The 19,469-nt window shown below is 36.4% G+C and overlaps 1 protein-coding gene across 1 annotated transcript in view; it reads right to left on the bottom strand.

The window, feature by feature from the left end:
• The window catches only part of ANO10 (anoctamin 10), a 130,112-nt gene that overhangs the window by 89,409 nt on the left and 21,234 nt on the right, over positions 1-19,469 (bottom strand). The window contains exon 10 of the mRNA XM_009283560.2: positions 18,625-18,753. Coding sequence (XP_009281835.1) covers positions 18,625-18,753 — 129 coding nt within the window. The remainder of the gene's footprint in view (positions 1-18,624; positions 18,754-19,469) is intronic.

Genomic DNA, 19,469 nt, shown 5'->3' with positions numbered 1-19,469 from the left:
TCCCAGGTCCTTTTCCGCCAGGCAGCTTTCCAGCCACTCTTCCCCAAGCCTGTAGCGTTGGATGGGGTTGTTGTGACCCAAGTGCAGGACGCAACACTTAGCCTTGTTGAACCTCAGACAACTGGCCTCGGCCCATCAATCCAGACTGTCCAGATCTCTCTTTAGAGTCTCCCTATCCTCAAGCAGATCAACCCCCCCGCCGTGTCATCTGCAAACTTACTGAGGGTGTACTCGATCCCCTCGTCCAGATCATTGATAAAGATCAAAAAAAAAGAACATGCTGGTCTTCAAATTATAAGCACATCCTTTTTAAGCCTTTTTAACCATGTCTCAGACATACTTGCTCTTTACGAAGTTGCTGAAATATTTCATACAATGAAAGTACTGTCGTACTTTTTATCCAGAAAGCTAGTGCCAAACAAAAACGCCAGGGATGGATGATTACTCTTCTTTGTGCCATGTATTTATATTCAGACTGTTTTTACTTCCAAGCAAAGTAGAACCAAACACTTTCTATTTACATCAAGAAAATTAAAAATCAATATTTGTATCACAGCAATTGGAGAATTTTAAGAATTCTCGCTCTTAGAATCTATTAAAAACAGACAGATAATTCTCACTGAGCTAAGTCTAAGAGAAGTGGCATCACCAACAATAAAGCAGAATCCGAATGAGTTAGCTTTGCATCGATCAGCTCCAGAGATGATTCCACAGCTGCCACAGCAACAAGCAGAGGAACCAGCCAAGAGACCAGAAAAGAAGCCAAAGAAGAGGTCAAGGCTTGGGAGCCAGAACTTGGCATCCGGGTCTTACAGCTGTCAGGGACACTCATGAGGGAAGTCACTGTTGTCTACAGTTTTGGGAAAGAGTTGGGAAACAGGAAGAGGAAAAAAAACACCAAATCTTTATCTACAACTGTTAATAGCCAAGTTAGTGCTGAAAGGCGATACACGCCACCATTTGTTTCGTCACAGCATTGTGATACCAAGCCACTACACCAAATGAGGAAAGTATTATCTGCACAGAAATACAGTTTTGTAGTGGTGCAGAACGTTAGACTTCCAGAGAGATGGTTTCTTGTGGAAAAGAAATGTCAGTGAACAAGATGAAAATAAAAACTAGACAACTACTCTTTGTGTTTCAAAATACAAAATTTTGCCTTAAAAAGATTTTTTTTTGTTTTAAAGGGGGATATTCTGTCAAACTTTCCTTTAAACTCCCCATTGTGTAATTACTACCAGCACCAGTAAGAACTCTGGTATGTAATCAGTTTTGTTGCCCAGTTGTATGTACTTTTTATAAAAAAAACCCCACCAAACAAAACCAAAACAACGTATCTAGAGATTATTGAGAAAATATGAAGCTGCACTGTCTACGTTAGGGATTCCATACTTGCAAATGACAGACACAAAACTCAGAATGACAACTGCACATTTTAAAACTCATTAAATATAATGTGCAGGATCTCTAAACAAAAGAATAGAATCAGACCAACAACCCCAGTTTTGCAAAAAATTAATTTTAAGTGCCTATGCATGCAAAAACCCAAAGCTAGTAGCAGTTTTCAGGAAAGCTGTCTCCACAGATTCTGTGCTGACAAGCCCAGCAACTGCCAAACAATGTTTAAAAACAAAAGAGAGGCTCTTGGAAAGTGCCAAAAGAGATGCTATATTCTGCCATTATAACTCAGGCTTTATGAACAGGAAAAAAGATACTTGCACCATGATTCTCATTGGTGCTGTGAATGAGGCACATTCCGTACTAAGCAGATTCCCGAGGAAATAATCTTGCATGTTAGTGTGGACTGTAAAAATGAAGAAATGTTCATCTGTGATGAAAAGCAAAAGAAAAGCAGAAACCAAGATAATGCAACTGATGTCAAAAAATGCATGGCTCTGTCAAAGAGGTGCTTTAAGCATAGCTCAAATAAACAGCAAAACTCTTTAAAAACATAATTTGATGGGATGTTTTCAATTATTTTCTCCAATCTTTTCTTATTCGTCATCAGCCTCTATGTCTAGTTGTAGATTGAGATACAATCTCTCATTTCATTTTCTGAGTTTAGAAGAACTAGGAATATCGAATTGCTAGTTCATAATATTCTTAACTTTGCAGTCTGATATCCATCTCTTCAGTGTCACACTTCCATATGTGGTGCTTTTCTCTGTTTTTCTTGGACCGTGTGAAGCATCAGAAAGCTGTCGCAAGGCAACCTTCTCAAGCACACTTTTCACTGTTGTACAAATAAGCCCTCTAGTGGTAACATAATCGTGAGACCTACCACATTCAGAATTTCTACTCACCTCCTCTCCAGGATAAAAATCTTACTCTCATAATATCTCCTAACTAAAGTTCAGCCACTAATGGCCTATCTACAACCTCTTTTGAAAGCTATTCATTGAAGATGACAAGCTTACTTTATCTTAAGCATGACTGCGTGTCTTGGTTATTAAATCCAGGGATAAAAACATAATAATCAACAAAGAATAGTACTGTCAACAAAGATAAAAAACTAATTTAGCATAATGTCACAGAATTCTCCAGATTTTACAAATTTTTTAAAAAGCATACTAATAGATAGATAATAAACTCTACCACACACTAGCACTTAATCAAACCCTTTGATTCCCAGAATCATAAGTGAATGCTTGTGTTCTTTCCATTCTAAGCCATTGCATTTCCTTTCCCTTAAGTATATTTATTCTCTACTTTTAAATACTAGTCAGCGAACTGAAAACAGAAACACCACCAACTTTGACCAATGTTTGTGGCAGTGATTTGCATTATGATTGGCAAAATGTTGCCAATGCATCAGATATTTTATCTCAAATAGCAACTCAGCTTCAAACACTGACAGACTTAACACTGTCAAATATTCCTAAATATTTTGTTACCATTTCTTGACAGAAGACTAGCACGCTATCTAGTTCTAAAATAAAATAGCTGTATTTTAGATTAGCAAGTATGGGTAAAAACCTCCCACCCACATACTTGTCCTCTTTAACGCAGTAATCCAGCAAATTGTTATTACATCAACAATAGTCCAAAGGGACTGTACACACTAAAAGAAATTTGTTTCATAGTTCAGTCATTCTGAATTGGTACGTATTTGCACATATTCAGCAGTTCTAATGAAACAGAATTACCTGGTGTTTGGCCACATCAGAGCTTTCACTATGTTTTTAATGACTCAAGAGCTCACTGACAGTACCCTTGGTGTATTTGCAATCTCACATATGCTGTTAAAATGAAAGAGACTGTGCTGGGAGAGGTCACTAATCACCTTCCACAAAACACTGCTTACCTAAGAACACCTCAGACTTTCTTTCTGTTCTGAGTAGGGGCAAGCGTAGCAAACCACAGCACACCATCAGCTCACAGAATAGACCCCTATCTTTTCTCACTGGGATAAACCTGCAGCCTACCAGGTAGAACTTAAAATGAAGACTTATTTGGAAATGCAAGTGCCAACAAAATTCTATCAACACAAAAAACAATTAACTTTTTGGCCTACATAAACCTTTTTTGTGTGATTTTTGCCTATTATGCACGTTTTTACACAGACATGCCCGTGCCTTGATATAACACTAACTGGTTACAATTCAGAGAACAGTGGCAGAGGATGAATAACACATTTTGTTATAATTTGTTTGACAGCTAGAAACCAATTTCTAAAAATCAATGTATATTTCTGAAATTCCTTGCAAAACCATTCACAAATGAAACCATAGTGCAGAAATGCATATAACCTCAAACGTGGGTCGAGAAGCAACAATAAAAGTAAATGTAACTACTCTAACAAGATTGATAGTAACTGTGTCACTCTCACAACGCTCTTATTCAGCATCCAAATTACTGAATAGGGAAGCACACAACTGACTGGAAAAGAAAATCCCTCCAACAGTAATAGTTAGCAACTGTCAAGCTGGAAGGACTATCCCGTGGGGGCCTACAAATATCTGTGCTGGATCAGATCCTAGTTCAATAGTTTCATTAACAATTTTGGTGACTGAACAGGAAAATCTGCTTAAGAACTGCGCACATAGTATCAAGCAAGGAGAAATCCAAGTGCTCTGAAGAGCGGGATTAGAACTCGGCGATCCTGAAAACCTGAAGAAATAGTCTTAATGAACAAGATGAGATTCAGTAAAAACAAACACAAACAGCTACACATTGAAAGATGTATAGCACCAATTCAGAAAAAAAAAGAAAGATTCAGTACAATGTCATTGCAGAAAAGACAAAAAAAATTTTGACATGCTAAGAAGAGCATCACATACAACATGGGAGGTACTTGAACTTTTCTATACTCAGAAGTGGTATAGCTTATGCCCTTGTATCTGGTTTCAGGTATCATAATTGAAAAAAAAAATAATACATAGACAACCCAGGTAAGAACAAAAACAAGTATTTTGAAATAAAATGACCTGTAAGGAAGAGCTGAAAGATTTTTTGAGTTCATGCAGTTTAGAAAACAGAAGATAAGGACATCATAGCAGTCTGAAGGTCTCATAAAGGAAGCAGTGACCAATTATTTTTCTGTACTACAAGTAGCAGTCAGCTTAACTTGCACCTGGGAGATTTTGGTTAAAAGCTTTCTAACTACAAGAAGAGAAAGTTCATGCATAGGTTACTTTGGAAGGCTGAAAACCCCCATGCCAGGAAACTCACATCTCCTAGGGTTGGTCAAGATACACATGGTTCTGGTTCGGAGCAGGCAAAGAAAAGTTAGATAAGCTAAATATAAGGGCAGGGTCTACAAAACACTCTAAATCTTCACTCCCCAATCAGCCAGACCAGAGGAGCTGTTACACTGTATGCAGCTCCTCCACTTTCAAACAGCCACTCTTGTTTTCTCCTGATGAAAAATAGAATAGACAGGAGCAGAGTGAGAACGATGCACACTTGAGTCCCATCCTGACAAAGTCAAGCTTTGTCTGAGGTAGACACCCAAACACTAGGTAGCCCTCTCAGGCTCTCCACAGTTTCGACACTAATTTTCCAGTTTATAGCTATAGATGGTAGTATACACAATGAATCTAACATGAATTTATCTTAAAGTCTTGACTTTTTGCAAAAAAAAAATCTAAGTGATCATTGTATGTTATAAATTGCATAAGAACATGTTTGCACCAGCAGAAATGCATCAATATTATTGTACCAAGGCAGTATCTCGAGACAATGCACTAATGGAAAATGACAAGACGGAAGGCTTCTTTTGTTTGAAATAAGAGTCAAAGTTGTAATTCTCCCAAACTTTAAAAAGAAGCCACAATACAACTCTTTATGTATTAGCCACAATTGCTTTGTGGGATCAAAACAAGCATCTGTCTCTTTTATGGCTTGTAAGATTATGCTCCTATCGCTTGCTACACCTCTGCAGCTCAGATGTCTTCAGACGGAAGCCGAGCAAAGCAAGATACAGCTGCAATTATTAATACAATGTGACATTGCAAAGGCAGCTGGATTCCCTCCCCCTTTTTGTTCAGTGTTTCTACTAGAAAGGCAATTCTTGCATATAGCTTCCCTAGCTAAAATTTGAGAAATGTATCATACAGCTGTATGTACTCTTACACTTCAGCTTTAGAAGACATTTTACAACGTACAGCTTTTGATCCATTGCTATACAAATTATTTTGTATTTAAACTGTAACTGCAGGTCTCGGAGTTTAATCTACATTGGCGGGGGGCAGGAGGGGAGAGCAAGCTGCCATTACTGTTACTCACTCCACCTTCAGAAAGAGTTAGGGAGGAGGGGAGGAGACATGGGAAACAGACTAAAAACTCAGCAGATTTTGAGCCTCTCATTTTAAGGATTTATACCAGAATAAAACTATTATAATACTGTAACAGAGCATCCAAATGGGGAGGTGCACCCCTAACATTTCTTCTTCAGCAACTGTTACTGTTAACTTCTCTGTGTAGTTATGGCCTTAGTGTAACCTTCGCAGCACCTTAGAAAGCCTGAGCAACTGGAAAGAGTCACAAAAACAGAAAAACAAAATGGTAGAAGGCTCTACCTATACTCAGAAAACTCAGAACTTGCAATTTCAGTCACACCGATACAAAGACCATACAGTTGTCAAAGAACTGCAGTCTCAGTACTACCTAGGAAATCAGCAGTTAGTTTTGTGCTACATGTGGCTTTCAAGACATGCACCAAAATAACCCAAACTAGAAGTCCTAAAAAGGCAGATTCACTCATTCCTTCTGACATATCCAAAGTCAGTTTTACTTGGCCGTGACAGGACCATCCAAGTTTAGGGAAGACCAATTCATGAACCTATTAATAAAATGGTACCAGTGTCACTTTTCAACCTGCTGTCTCCATGGGGAGGAATACAGCCACATCCCATTCTCACTACCAGCTGTGCTTTTGACTCTTAAAGGACAGTTTGCAGTCAGAATCTAAAAGTAATTTTATAGTCTCCCGTAATTACAGGGACTGAAACTGAAACAGGAGCACTTACAGGAACACTCTACAGTCTGGGTTGTGGACTCCTTATTCACGTGTAAGGAGTTAACCCTCAAATCCTCCCTATACACACATTTTATACTTTTAAAAAAATGTAATACACTTTCCCCAGAATTATTTTGCTAAACTGGCATGAAAACCACTGGAAGTATGTCACACTAATACTCATTCCATTTCTCCTGCTTGCTCCTGTAGTTCCTATAATTACACAGGAAATAAAGCAGGACTACCAAATGCAACCAGTGTTAGAATGAACTAATACTTCAATTTTTTCCAACATACTATTCTTCAAGATGCATTAATAATTTATCTGTTACAAACTACTCCTAGTATATCCACCCTTTTTAAAAAGGAAGCCTTTCAGAAGCTAGAAGGACAAGAAAGTACTTGAATGCAACAACTTTATTTGCTAAGTTATAACAATAAAAATTTAAACGTTTCCTTTAATAAAAACTGTTTATTCCCATTTCACTGGATTTTAAACCAAGTTTCACTCAGAATTTGCAATGGTTATGAACTTCTGAAAAAAAAATACACTGAGATGCAGACAAACTCAAGTATCGCAAACTCTGTATTTCAAGTTTAATAAAAGATACCCTTATATTTGATATTGGTTTATCTGTAATCCCTATACCATGCACACACACACACTTTTTATCTTACGACAAAGCCTCTGACTAAAACTAACCTTGATCAAACATATTATAGTTTATGAATTCTCAGCAGCTTCTAACCGTACCTCCTTTGTATTATTCATTGTAGCGATTTAGCCAATTATAGGCATGCATTAAAAATCTCCCATGACTTCAAAAGGACTGTTCAAGGTATTAGAATAGAAAGCAGCAGCATACCAGGTGGCTTGCACACTGCCACAGTTAATGAAAAATCCCTTTGAAAATTACACATCATTCCACTAATTTCTTCTGATCAGAAGAGTGAAAGTCTGGATTGACACTTCCTTCCAGTATAAGATAAAAATTCAGTGCAAAAATGAAGTAATTATGCCCCACTTCTTTTGACATTTACTTTACAAGATGATTCATGACCATCTTCAGCCTGCGTTTAATAAAACATTTTCACAGAGACTATTAAAAAAAAATTAACTGTATACCACAGCCTTCCAGTCCAGTACTGCATTTTCTTGCACAATTTGAGTTCCAAAATCAGTTTTCAGTTAAGTGTGCCAGGTGGTTCTCAGCACTTAAAAAACAAAACAAAGCAAGCAAACAAAAAACAAAGGGAATTATTTTTTTTTTTTTATAAACCCAGATTTTAAAAAGCCAATGATGCTTTGGAACTTTTTCTAAAGAGGGTCAGGATGGGAAAAACTATAGAAACAAGTTTAGCCCATTTTTAAATAAAAGACTGTAGAACTCATGCTGCAAGTTTCCAATAAATGACTACTAATTACATTTACAATACTGAGTAAGTATGTAACAAAGTCAATGAATACATGAATACAAAAGTCGATCCAGAAGGCTTAACACTCCAAACCAGAGTGTTAGAAGTTATTGCAAAGAAAATTTAATAAAAGAAAAGCAAATTCTTCTGCAATTTTATAACTGGAAAACATGCAAGCAACAATATTGCATCATTAAGACTCTCTCTGAAAAGAGGCGTTTATATCTAATCGACAATACAGAGGCTCCAACACACGTATGACTGGCTTTCTCCTGCTACTTGGAGACAGTTTTACTGATCTCCTGTTCTCCATCTCTTTTTGAACTGCAGCTGCAAATCCCACATTTTCTGCCTATGGATTTCCTTACCTGCTCAGAGCCACCCATTTTCACTCTCAATCATCTGAGGATACAAATGGCTAATTGGATTTATCTTCCAATGCTACACACATTTTAAAAACCAAACCAACAAACCCACCAACACATATCACCTTAGACAAAGAAGTTATATAAAACTTTGGAGATGGGAAGAACATCACAGTCCCCGAGAAGGAAGGCTTCTAGTAAGAACAATACAAAGAAACACTACTGCAAACTGCATCACAGATGTATGGAAATACGGTATCTGAATCCTACAGCTATACCTATTCTCTACGAAATGCCATCATTCAGGCTTGTGCTGGTGGTTACAGATATCACATTTGCAGAAAATTACTTAAATAATTTAACTGAATAAACTAAAACGTTATTTACAAAACAAAACAATTCAGTTCCATGAAATGCTAAGCCAACCTTGGAATGGTTGTGAAGCCAGGCAGCTTTGAACATTTATACTCTATCTTGTCATTAAACAATTACTAATCTTAATCAAGTGGAAGGTAAACAGTGAATATTAATAAGTATTAACTTGGCTTTTGTCTGGCCGTTCAACTTCCAACTGCCAGCAAGGAAGCTCTACATCCCGATCCGGCTTGAGCTGGAAATATCATGTTTATACATTAAAGGAAACATCTTTGTGGGAAATATTAAGCTAAGTGGGTTTTAATGAGATCTGCAAGTCTGATTCTTATAAAGTTCTTTAAAATGTCTTGTAATTGTCTCCAAAGATCTGTTCTCGATTCATCTTCCCTTTTGAAGTTTTGTCATTTTGGCAGCCTTGCACAATTCCACAAGGAACAGAAAAAATATTCCTACTCAGTCTTCTTCTGCTGTTTTTCCAGGTTGACACTTCTGAAGCACTTATTAGTATAGTTAAGGAATATGCTCTCTTCCAGGAAGAATTCCTAAGGTATCTTCCCCATCCAACCTTCCTAGTATACACATGGTTTAAAAATACAGTAGTATCAACCAGATAACGTAAATTCATGAGGAATGGCACAATCCCAGGACACACACCCATTTCTGCTTCTTACTGAAGGGACTCCAACGTGAGTTAAAGCATTGCTGTGATCCTTCTTGAAAGTTCAGGTCTTTCAGCTAACTAGCACCTGATACCTTTGTAGCTCTCTGTTCCTACCACCACCTGGCTGACGGCAAGAAGAAAGTATTCCCTTTTTGCTATCACTGTTTCTACTAAGAGTCCTCCCAGGTTTTCTTTCCCAGTGAGAGGGCTTCCTGTGCCACCGATTTCTTAACCTCCACTGTAATGTCACACCCACACTGGCAGTATCCAATTCAGAATTAAAAGTCCTTCTTACACAGAAAAGACAACTGAAAAAAGAGCAGAGAAAAGCTAGAAAAATTCAGGGTAGAACCAATACACACAATGATTACTTTTTACGGCAAGACTATATTAACATTAGTTGCTTAACTAGCTTTTTACTATAAAATAATTAAAGTTCTTTTGAAAAAGTGGATATGCCATTGTATAAAAGCATTGCACGCTCTCATATGCAGCTCTGGCCAGCTCATTTTCAGTAGTGAGACAGGTCCTTTAGAAGGTTTACACCGCAAATCACCAGATCCTGGGAATTAATTTTGAGGAAGCATGACTACATAGTTGGCTATACTAATATACTCTTCCCTTGGCCTCTGCTGCAGAAAGGATTCTGGCCTAGATAGACCCATGATCTGACGTAGCTCAGGCATTCCTTTGTACATACTCCTAGTTCAACTGGGTCAAAAAGTTCTGTTTAAAAAAATACAAAATCCAAACATAAAGCTGTATTTCATACACCAAGTCTGACCTTAACAACCAAGACATGTATTTATTTAAAGATAAAAATCACATTCTGAATTGTGTCACCCTAAAGTGAGGAATGAAAATTACTGTCAAAATACAATGCTCCAGTTGGGATAGACACAGTAGTAAAATATATCAACACATTTCAGTCATCAGGGTTGAAAAACCTGATGCAATACAGTAGTTTCCTGCACATTACTACTCATACCCACATACTTAACACATTTCAGTGTTTGTACATGGTTTGAACAGCACAATTCATTCATCTGTGTGATTATTTTTCAACTTCCAACATTGCAAATTGAGAATCTGAAAAAGGAAGGGTTTGAGAAAAGAAGAGAAAACAAGGAGGAACAAATTAATATGACTCACAAATAGGAAAATGCACAAATACGGTTTTAAATTCTAAGACTTTCAAAAAGCCATTGGACTATTTAAGAATAGATAGATGTTAATATGCATTTTCATTTCTATACTAGCAGAAAGCTAAGGAATACAACCAGCAACTACAAAATTATTTAGATCTTTGAATTTTTTAATATTTGTTTTCATTCTGACAAGCTTTTGCCATTAACCTTTTCTATTCAAAGTGACCAAAAATCTACACTAAATCAGAATGAATATCTCAAAAGAACCAGTAGATGGCAATAAAAAGATCTGTGATAAATTTTGATTTTGGAAATAAACATAATCCATATTAATGTACAACCAGCAAAACTGTCTTTTTTTTAACCTCGTTGATATGGTCCCAGGTGTCTGGTTTAGCGGCAAGCATTTATAGAATTTTATACAGACAAATCCATAAATCGTCCCACCACCTGAAAGGTTAAAACTCTCACTGAGGTGAGAAAAAAACCCTGAGAACAATCTGTTCCCCTGTTACTCAGAAGAATAACTTATCTAAAATATTTCATAACTTTATATTCAAACTAAACCTACCATTTCAAGAATCTTTTGCAAAGTACAATGTGTATAAAATGCACAGAAATTGAGTTCATTTTTGTTCTTAAAATGTTGTCAAACAGTAAACTAAAGAATCAGTAAACTTTGTTAGGTCTTTATACTACAGTAACCTTTAGAAACTTCCACTAAGTGTTATACCAACACTATTCAGCATCTTCTGGTAATTTTTGCCAGGGTTTCAGCTTGAAATTAAAATATCAAACTATTTTTATGGCTCACAATTGCAAATCTAGGAATAAACCAAATTGCAGTGTCTTACCTGTCTAGCATAGAATATAAAAATCAAATTACTATTTTGTACGATATTAAAAATGAAAATATACATGTCACATTTTTAAAGGAGGACTTTTAGATCTTCTGGTAATTTTTGCCAGGGTTTCAGCTTGAAATTAAAATATCAAACTATTTTTATGGCTCACAATTGCAAATCTAGGAATAAACCAAATTGCAGTGTCTTACCTGTCTAGCATAGAATATAAAAATCAAATTACTATTTTGTACGATATTAAAAATGAAAATATACATGTCACATTTTTAAAGGAGGACTTTTAGATATGATTTCTTATGTATATGTATACATATTATGTGTATGTTTGCAGCTGAGGTAGAGGTATTCTTGAACAGAAACAATATGTTAATTGAAATCACCAGTGGCTTGGATTAACCTTTTTTAACATTCAGAATTAGTAATGCTGCAGAATTATTTTATGTATGTATACATCAATGAACCAAATAATTACACAATTTACATAAAGTGCATTTTTCCATTTATCTTTCTGTATTTTCCTATTTTCGTTACAAGTGCAAGCATAGATAGGTCTTGGCTAGGATACCTGTTTCACTAAAATAAAATACCTGATTAATAAGCTTGCTAAGTATTTTCTCAAAAAGGAACTGTAAAGCTGTCAGTAAGGTTTGTACCTTACCGTGAAGCATTTAAGAAAAAGAGCTTTATGTATAACTTCCTAATTAATACTTATTCATTATAGCTAAATAATAATTTTTTTCTATACATTTAACTATACAGAAATTAATGTTAATTAACATTTAATTAGACAGAAATTTAAACCACACATCAAATATTTACCAGTAAATACTACTCCTTACATTTATACCTGAAAACTGACAAACTACTCAGGTTAAACAAAACACCCTCATGTAGTATATATGCATGCATATAAGTATGCATATCAGTATGGAAAAAACACACTGCCACAGAAAAGAATTAGCATATGGAAAGACAGATACCTGGAGACTGTTGCCAAAAAAATTTCAGCAGTAAGAAAGTTAAGAGTTGTACAACTGCTCCCAGAAATTATTTTCTCTGATTAAAGAGCAAATATATTGAGGACAAAGAAAGAAAACACACCGCAACCAGCAGAAAGGGGGTAAGCCCACATGAAAAGCACTCCTTGTTTCTTTAAAAGTGGCACTGGCAACTTGGAAAACAGACACTGAAAACCTGGAGGGGGCCTGCTGGAGAGCCACCAAGAATACAGGGTTGAAGAACCTGACTTAGAAGGAACTGGGCTTGCTCCACTTAGAAAAGAGAAGGCTCGGGAGGGCGGGGAGGACCTAATCACTGTCTTCCAATGCCTAACGGGTAGCTTTAGAGAAGACAGAGGTGCCCTTTCACAAGGAAAGGACAAGAAGCCATGAGCCACAAGTTGCTTCAGGGAAATTTTTTCTTGGCATAAGAAAAAAAACCAAAACAATTCTTTGCCATAAGAACAATTAAACAATGAATAGGTTGCCCAGAGAAGCAGTGGACTTTCCCTCACTGGAAGTATTGAAGTCTTAGCTTAGCTTAACGATGACATGGACAACCTAATCTAGGGTCCTGCTTTCACCAGAAGACGGGACCAAATAATCTCCAGAGGTTCCTTCCAACCTAGACTACTCTCCGATTCTGTATGTGAAACTCTGCAGCTACTTTATTTTAAATTAGTACCTGTAACAAACACAGAAATAATTTAGAAAAAAATCGCTTTATGCACAGCTGGTTTGCTTCAACTTTGCACTATTGTAACTCCATTAATGTCAGTGGATTTATATGTGTGTATGCTGATGCAGCTTATTTTTCTGCATTTTTTTCCAGTTTCTTTACTATGTAAAGTTGGCCAATATGCAAGTGTACTTTGCATATCTGCTAAATCCCAAACTCCTGAATTCTACACGAATAAAGCCGTTTGCTCCACACATGCAGAACACTATACCATGCAGAACCATGCCTCACTTCCACCCTGCCAGAATGGAGTCATGTATGTTATTGCTAAGAAATAAGCCAACTAGTACAGTTTCTTAAAAAATAAAAAAAAAAACAGCTTTATCAGGAAAAAACAGATAGCACTGAAATCTGTTGCAAAACGTGTAAGGATTTTTTTTAAAGGAAATAAAGGGAAAAGACTTTAATTTTGACGTAACAAGCCACCTAAAATTGCTTTTGCTCAGGAAGTGGATTCAAAAGATCTTCAACCGCACTCAGGATGCATTGCTTACTAAATTCCAAGTTTATCTAGAAAGCAAAGTACAATGGTGCCTAGAACCAGATGATAAATATACCTTCTCATCTACTAGAATCCAAACTGCTCAACTCTGGTAGTGTTTCCCAGTTTCTTTGGCACATCATTTCAGAAACAACTGTCAAGTTTACTGCTGAGCTTACTGAGTGTTGGGGCCATTACATTAAGAGTGCTTCAGCAGAAGCTCAAGGAGCTTCTACTGTACACCAGGAGGCCTTTGATGAAGAAATACACTTAAGAAAATGGAGCTCTAGAGAAAAGCAGATGTACCAGGCAACTCTCAACCACTTTGATTTTGGATCACCTAACACTTTTAAACATAACACCACTAACTTTTCAGCTTTATTAACAAGCTATGATTCCTGCTTTCCGGCCTTTGACAAATGGACTGTCAGCTCCTCCTCACCCAGAAAAAATAAAGCTTAAGAAAGTGTTACTTCCCTTATTCCACTCCATACCTCTTACAGAACTGACTTTTAAATATATATATATTTTTATGAAGCTCATGAAGATCTATTTCATGGAGTCCTCATAAGGATTTGAAATCAAATGCACACAGCCCAATTGTTTATTAAGCCATGTTTACTACAAATATGCTAGTCCTGTCCTCACGCTAAGGTCCTCATTTTCATCTATACCAGAGCTGATTACAATCTTCCCAAAATCATATTTGTAGACTGTAAGGTCAGATTTTATACTACAGCTATCAAGAGGGCCCTCCATTATTACTTAGTATTTCCAAGCTAATCCCCAAATGCCTCTACGTGACATAAAACATCCAGGCTAAGTGCACCTCTGCGTAAAAGCCTTCCATTAGTTTACTACATTTGAGTGCTGGATACACAACAAGCTACTTTTGGAGATTAGGATACGTTCATGTTAAGCTGTACTTTACAGCTATTGCTTCAAAACACCCCTACTGATGTACTGTTTGGAAAAAAAAAAAATCACTACTAAGAATTGTACATACAACTGATTTCTTGGACTCAACTTTCAGAGTAGTCCTGAAATTGATTTAATTAGCATTCTTTGAATTTATGGGAGTCTACATTAAAAAGAAATAGTCATCAGGAACAAAACTCTTTGTCAACAATTTTCAAAGAAAAATAAAAAAGCACTGCAGAATTAAAGTTACACCTTGTTTTAACCCACTCCCCCAATTATTCACCAAATTTCTTCAGAGTAATTTCCTCTTTTTTTCCAAATCAGTGTAAGAAGTCAGAGGTGACTGGGAACAGTTTCACACAAGCACAGATGCTTGCTTGAAATATCCTACTTTGCACCTATGGTTCATACCAAAAGTATGTGTCTATAGTAAAGCCTGAAGAACTAAACACACTATGGGATATAACTATTTTAAAATTATGTTACTAAGGGCTTATTGTTTCCTGCTTTAAGGACATTCACCTACTTCTTTTTGTTTGAAAACTGCACTTGCTGCACTCAGTTAGCATCCATCCATAAGTAAAAGAGGGGAATTTCATGATTCTGCTCCTGGTTCAAATCATGTTGCCATGGAAGCAGATGTTGGATTGATGAAAATAGGTCAACTGTTAAAAAAAAAAAATCACTGTTTTAATACTTAAAAATTATTATTAAATGTTATTATTCTAATGCTTACCATTATTTATTATGAAATGCTTAATATTTTATTCTATTTAATTAGCATTTACTTTGCTGATACAATACATATTCTCACCAAAAGTACAGACAGCAGTAGAGTTAGTGTTGTTAATGAAAAAAAGTTAATTTGCATAAATCTGTAGGGGCTCTGTACAGAATGCTCACAAGAATATCACACACAGTTCTTCATTACATCTGTACTGAGTGATGTCAAATGTTGCCATATAAACTTGTTTCCATTTGAAGAGTATTAGAACTATTATTAAAAAGCACTAACATTTTTTTGGAAAAAAAAAAAAAAGAGTCAGGACATTGCTAATACCTATGCTTGGCTTTGGTAAGAACAGTGCTTTTTCTGTTTAGCTTTGCATCAAACATATATAAGTATTCAACTGGAGTCTCAGTTACTTAAACCTGATAAAAATATTTAATGACAGCTAAGATTTAAGTAGGTTACCCCATCAACTGAACATGTGAAAGCATACACAGCCTACTAAAAGAAACTTCTTGTGTTCCTTAACATTTTCACATTGCCTGCCAAGCTGCTGTCAAAATAGCATGAACACACCATAAAATTCTCATCTTCACCTGCAGCAAACACCAGAAAGTAAAATAACTCACCTGTATCATGTGTTTCTGAATCTCTACTAGGTGATCTAAAATGCTTTTCTACCTACCCTGACACATCCAACAGAATTTTTTCCTACCTTGACACTGATGTACTTTAGATGCACCAGGTTTGTCCTAGAGGTTTAATGTGATATATTCTGCTCCTGACTTTTTCTTTATAACTGAAATGCACAGTTTAATCATTAGTAAATACAGTAAAGGTGCATAGGAATACTGCCAATACATGAGATTTGTGCTCCTCTCGTAGTTTAGGGATCTTCCTGTCGATTAAGTAATACTTACAGGAGAAAGACTCAGTGGTGCAGAAGTCCCACAGATTTAATCCAGCACAAACCCACAGCACTACTGTGTGTCTTCAACACAGAGTTGCTTCTGCCCTGCTCCCTTTCACCAGTGAACTGGGTCAGACAGCTTCTCCCTGATCAATTCCCTAATCTGATTCATCATGCACCAGATAAAAGCAAGTGCCAGTGTAACAGATAAGATAGGAATAAATACCCAGGAAGCAAAGGCAAGAATAGCCCCGTCTCTTTAAGCTGCCATAAATCCATGCTGCTGCTGTTCATAGTCCCACAGCATCTAGTAACCCTCCCTTCTTTCTACCTTTTGCAATCAATGTTTTAACCTGAAATATGTACAACATAACTATTGATAAAAAAAACATTTCTGTAACTGAGAACATGTTTAACTGTCAACACAATGGAAACTGTCTTCAACAGAAGTGAAAATCATGTTTGTTGTGTTCGTTTTCATATAGTCTTTAAAATAAATTTCTATATAAAATGTGTTTTCCTTTGGAGAACTCTTTTGGACTCCAGAAACTTCATTAACTTGTGTTACAAAACTTTTTGCAAGATTGTATGACCTGAGCTATTCTCTGACTCTTTAAAAAAAAAAAAAAACAAACAAAACAAACCCACACCCGTGAAGTTGTTAAATAGTTTAAAATGTACTGAAAGACTGTCCCTCAGGAGACTGCAAAAGTTTTAAATTTCACATTGAACAGTTTTGGAATTGTTTATAACCAACAACATTCTAAAAAATCACATGGTTTGTTATGCTGCAGAAAAGTACTATAAGACTCATGTTCATTTTGTGTCTTTGTGTTTTCTCAGACAATAAATAGTTTGTAATAACACAAAAACAGACAAAAAAAAATTCAGACCAGCATACTTAAAAGTATCAAGCATACTGAATGCTTGTGATTAAAACTATTTTTTAAATATACGTTTTCTGACAAGTACATTACGGGTTGCTTTGGGGTTTTTTTACTAAGAAGAACAATAAAAGAAAACTTGACTTTTCTTTAACCAAATGGTTGCTTTTCCTCTCCTCTGGCTCATCCAGCATTAGCCTCCATCAGTCCCTTCATACAATGTAGTTAATTATAGATCGGTGGTCTTCGCCAAAGTTGCTTCTCGGCATAAGACAACATTTTTGCCTTTCCTCCCCTCAGTACTAATTTACCTTTTCTCTTCAGACTTTCTCCCTTTGTTTTCTTGATCTCCCTTTCCACAGCATTTGCAGATAATTTGAGATACACTGTTAAAAAGGAATTCCAAGAGCTACTTAATTACCATGCTGCAATTCCTGTCATCTAAAGGATTGCATATAAGCAGAATTTAAATTTAGAAAGAAAAACATTGGTATTCTCCTATAGCCTACCAAGAAACAGAGGTCTGCCTCGAGACTGCATAGCCAGCTTCACATTAAAACAGGTAAGATGAGAATAAATACCCAGGAAGCAAAGGCAAGAATAGCCCCGTCTCTTTAAGCTGCCATAAATCCATACTGCTTACATTCAGTCATACAGTTTTCATAATATGATCTCTCGGGATATGTTGTCCAGTAATGAACTATAGCATTACATTTAAATTGCCAAATTAGTTTTATATTAAAATACCTCACTGAGGTTAATGCAAATGTTCACACACACATAATAGAAGAGTACATCAGGCTGTCTGTAGACCCGAACTTCAGTAAACCAGTTGACATGATTCATATTTAGAGTTAACTCTGCAAAGCTTAAGGCTTGGAAAATAAAACTCAAAGCAAGCTCATAATTCATTGCATAATGCTTAACACCTGTAAAAACAACAACAAAGAAGTATGTGCTCCTGTTGCACCTCTGTAAGGCGATGCAGTTTAACAGCTACACATAGGCAACCCAGACTTTTTGCCACAAGGAAAGTGATCCAGTTCCTAAAAGCTAAAATAGCATAATGATGAAAGTCAAGGCAATGCAATACAAGAAAGCTCCAAAAGAAAGACACACAAAGGCAAAGCCCTACAATCTCAGTTACTATATAAAATGCCCATAGTCATCCCTCCTTCTCTGAAAAGGAATGACAAGTGTTTACTACACAGAATTAGGAAAAGATGAAACCCAAATGCTGTTACAATCACTAGTATTTATAGTCATCATACATACTTGTTTCAGATAAGCCTTACAGGAAACATCCATAAAGATTATGTAGGAGGTCTTTATAAGATATGCTGGGGTCACAAACCAAGTAGAGAAATAACCAGTTCACAAAAATGTGGTTATTTTGCTTCTTGAAATAGCACTATTAAATTCTTGAAATACATGAAGCAACAAACACACAGTATCTTGGGAATGTATGGAAAAGTACGGCAACAACATTCACAGTGCATGAAAACACAGAAAAGAAAGAAATCAAAAAGCAAGACTTTGAAACACTTCTTTGGTAGGGAAATTTTAATTTCCTTTTAATATAAGGGGGGAGGAGTCTACTTCCTGGTATCATTTCCACTGTTGCTCATGTTATTTGCTACTAAAACACATGCACTGTTTGAAGGCAGACTTACCTCTACCAATGCCACAGTCAGAATAAGGTCCATTTTTGAGTCTGGGAAAAGGGCATTCACTTGTGGAGACATTCCAATCAGTATGCAATTAGTAACAACTGATATTACACTCATAGTTTCAAAAGCCAACTGAAATAAAACACAAATATATTTATAGTTATGACCATTATCTCTAATTTACCAGTCCCCAAATTGCTCTGGACAATACCTCTCTCTTTCTTAAATCCTCAGAAGACCCATTATTTTAACTTTTTATTTTCTTTCATCTTTTGAATTCTATGACAGAAGACTGGTTTGGCAAGCAGTCCAGACTTCATCAGCTTTAAGAACAGGCAAGGAAAAGCCACAACAAGGTTTGCAATATCACAAAGACCACGTGGCAACCCTGAATTTTTCCCTAATTTGATTTCTCTATGTGCGTGTATGTGTGTTTGCTATGAAGAAGTTAAACAGTATTCTTCCACAATTCCATAGTACTATAAAGACCTTGAGAAGTTATTTAGATACCACTAACATTCTTAGATGTACGTAATGCCAGATCACCTCCTGAAAAATCTGGGATAATCCTAAAGGAAAAAAGTGGACAGGAAAGCAGCCTTATCCCTGGTATCTTCATGACTGTCCCGGTTTCGGCAGGGATAGAGTTAATTTCCTTCCTAGTAGCTGGTACAGTGCTGGGTTTTGGATTTAGGGTGAGAACAATGTTGATAACACACCGATGTTTTAGTTGTTGCTAGGTAGTGCTTACACTAGCCAAGGACTTTTTAGTTTCCCCTGCTCTACCAACTGAGAAGGCTGGAGGTGCACAAGAAGCTGGGAGGGGGCACAGCCAAACTGGCCAAAGG

The sequence above is a fragment of the Aptenodytes forsteri genome, unplaced genomic scaffold (assembly GCF_000699145.1).
Source record: "Aptenodytes forsteri isolate BGI_AS27 unplaced genomic scaffold, ASM69914v1 Scaffold662, whole genome shotgun sequence".
Classification (NCBI taxonomy): domain Eukaryota; kingdom Metazoa; phylum Chordata; class Aves; order Sphenisciformes; family Spheniscidae; genus Aptenodytes; species Aptenodytes forsteri.
The sequence above is the reverse complement of the archived record's forward strand: the minus strand, read 5'-3'. Positions and strand labels throughout refer to the sequence as shown.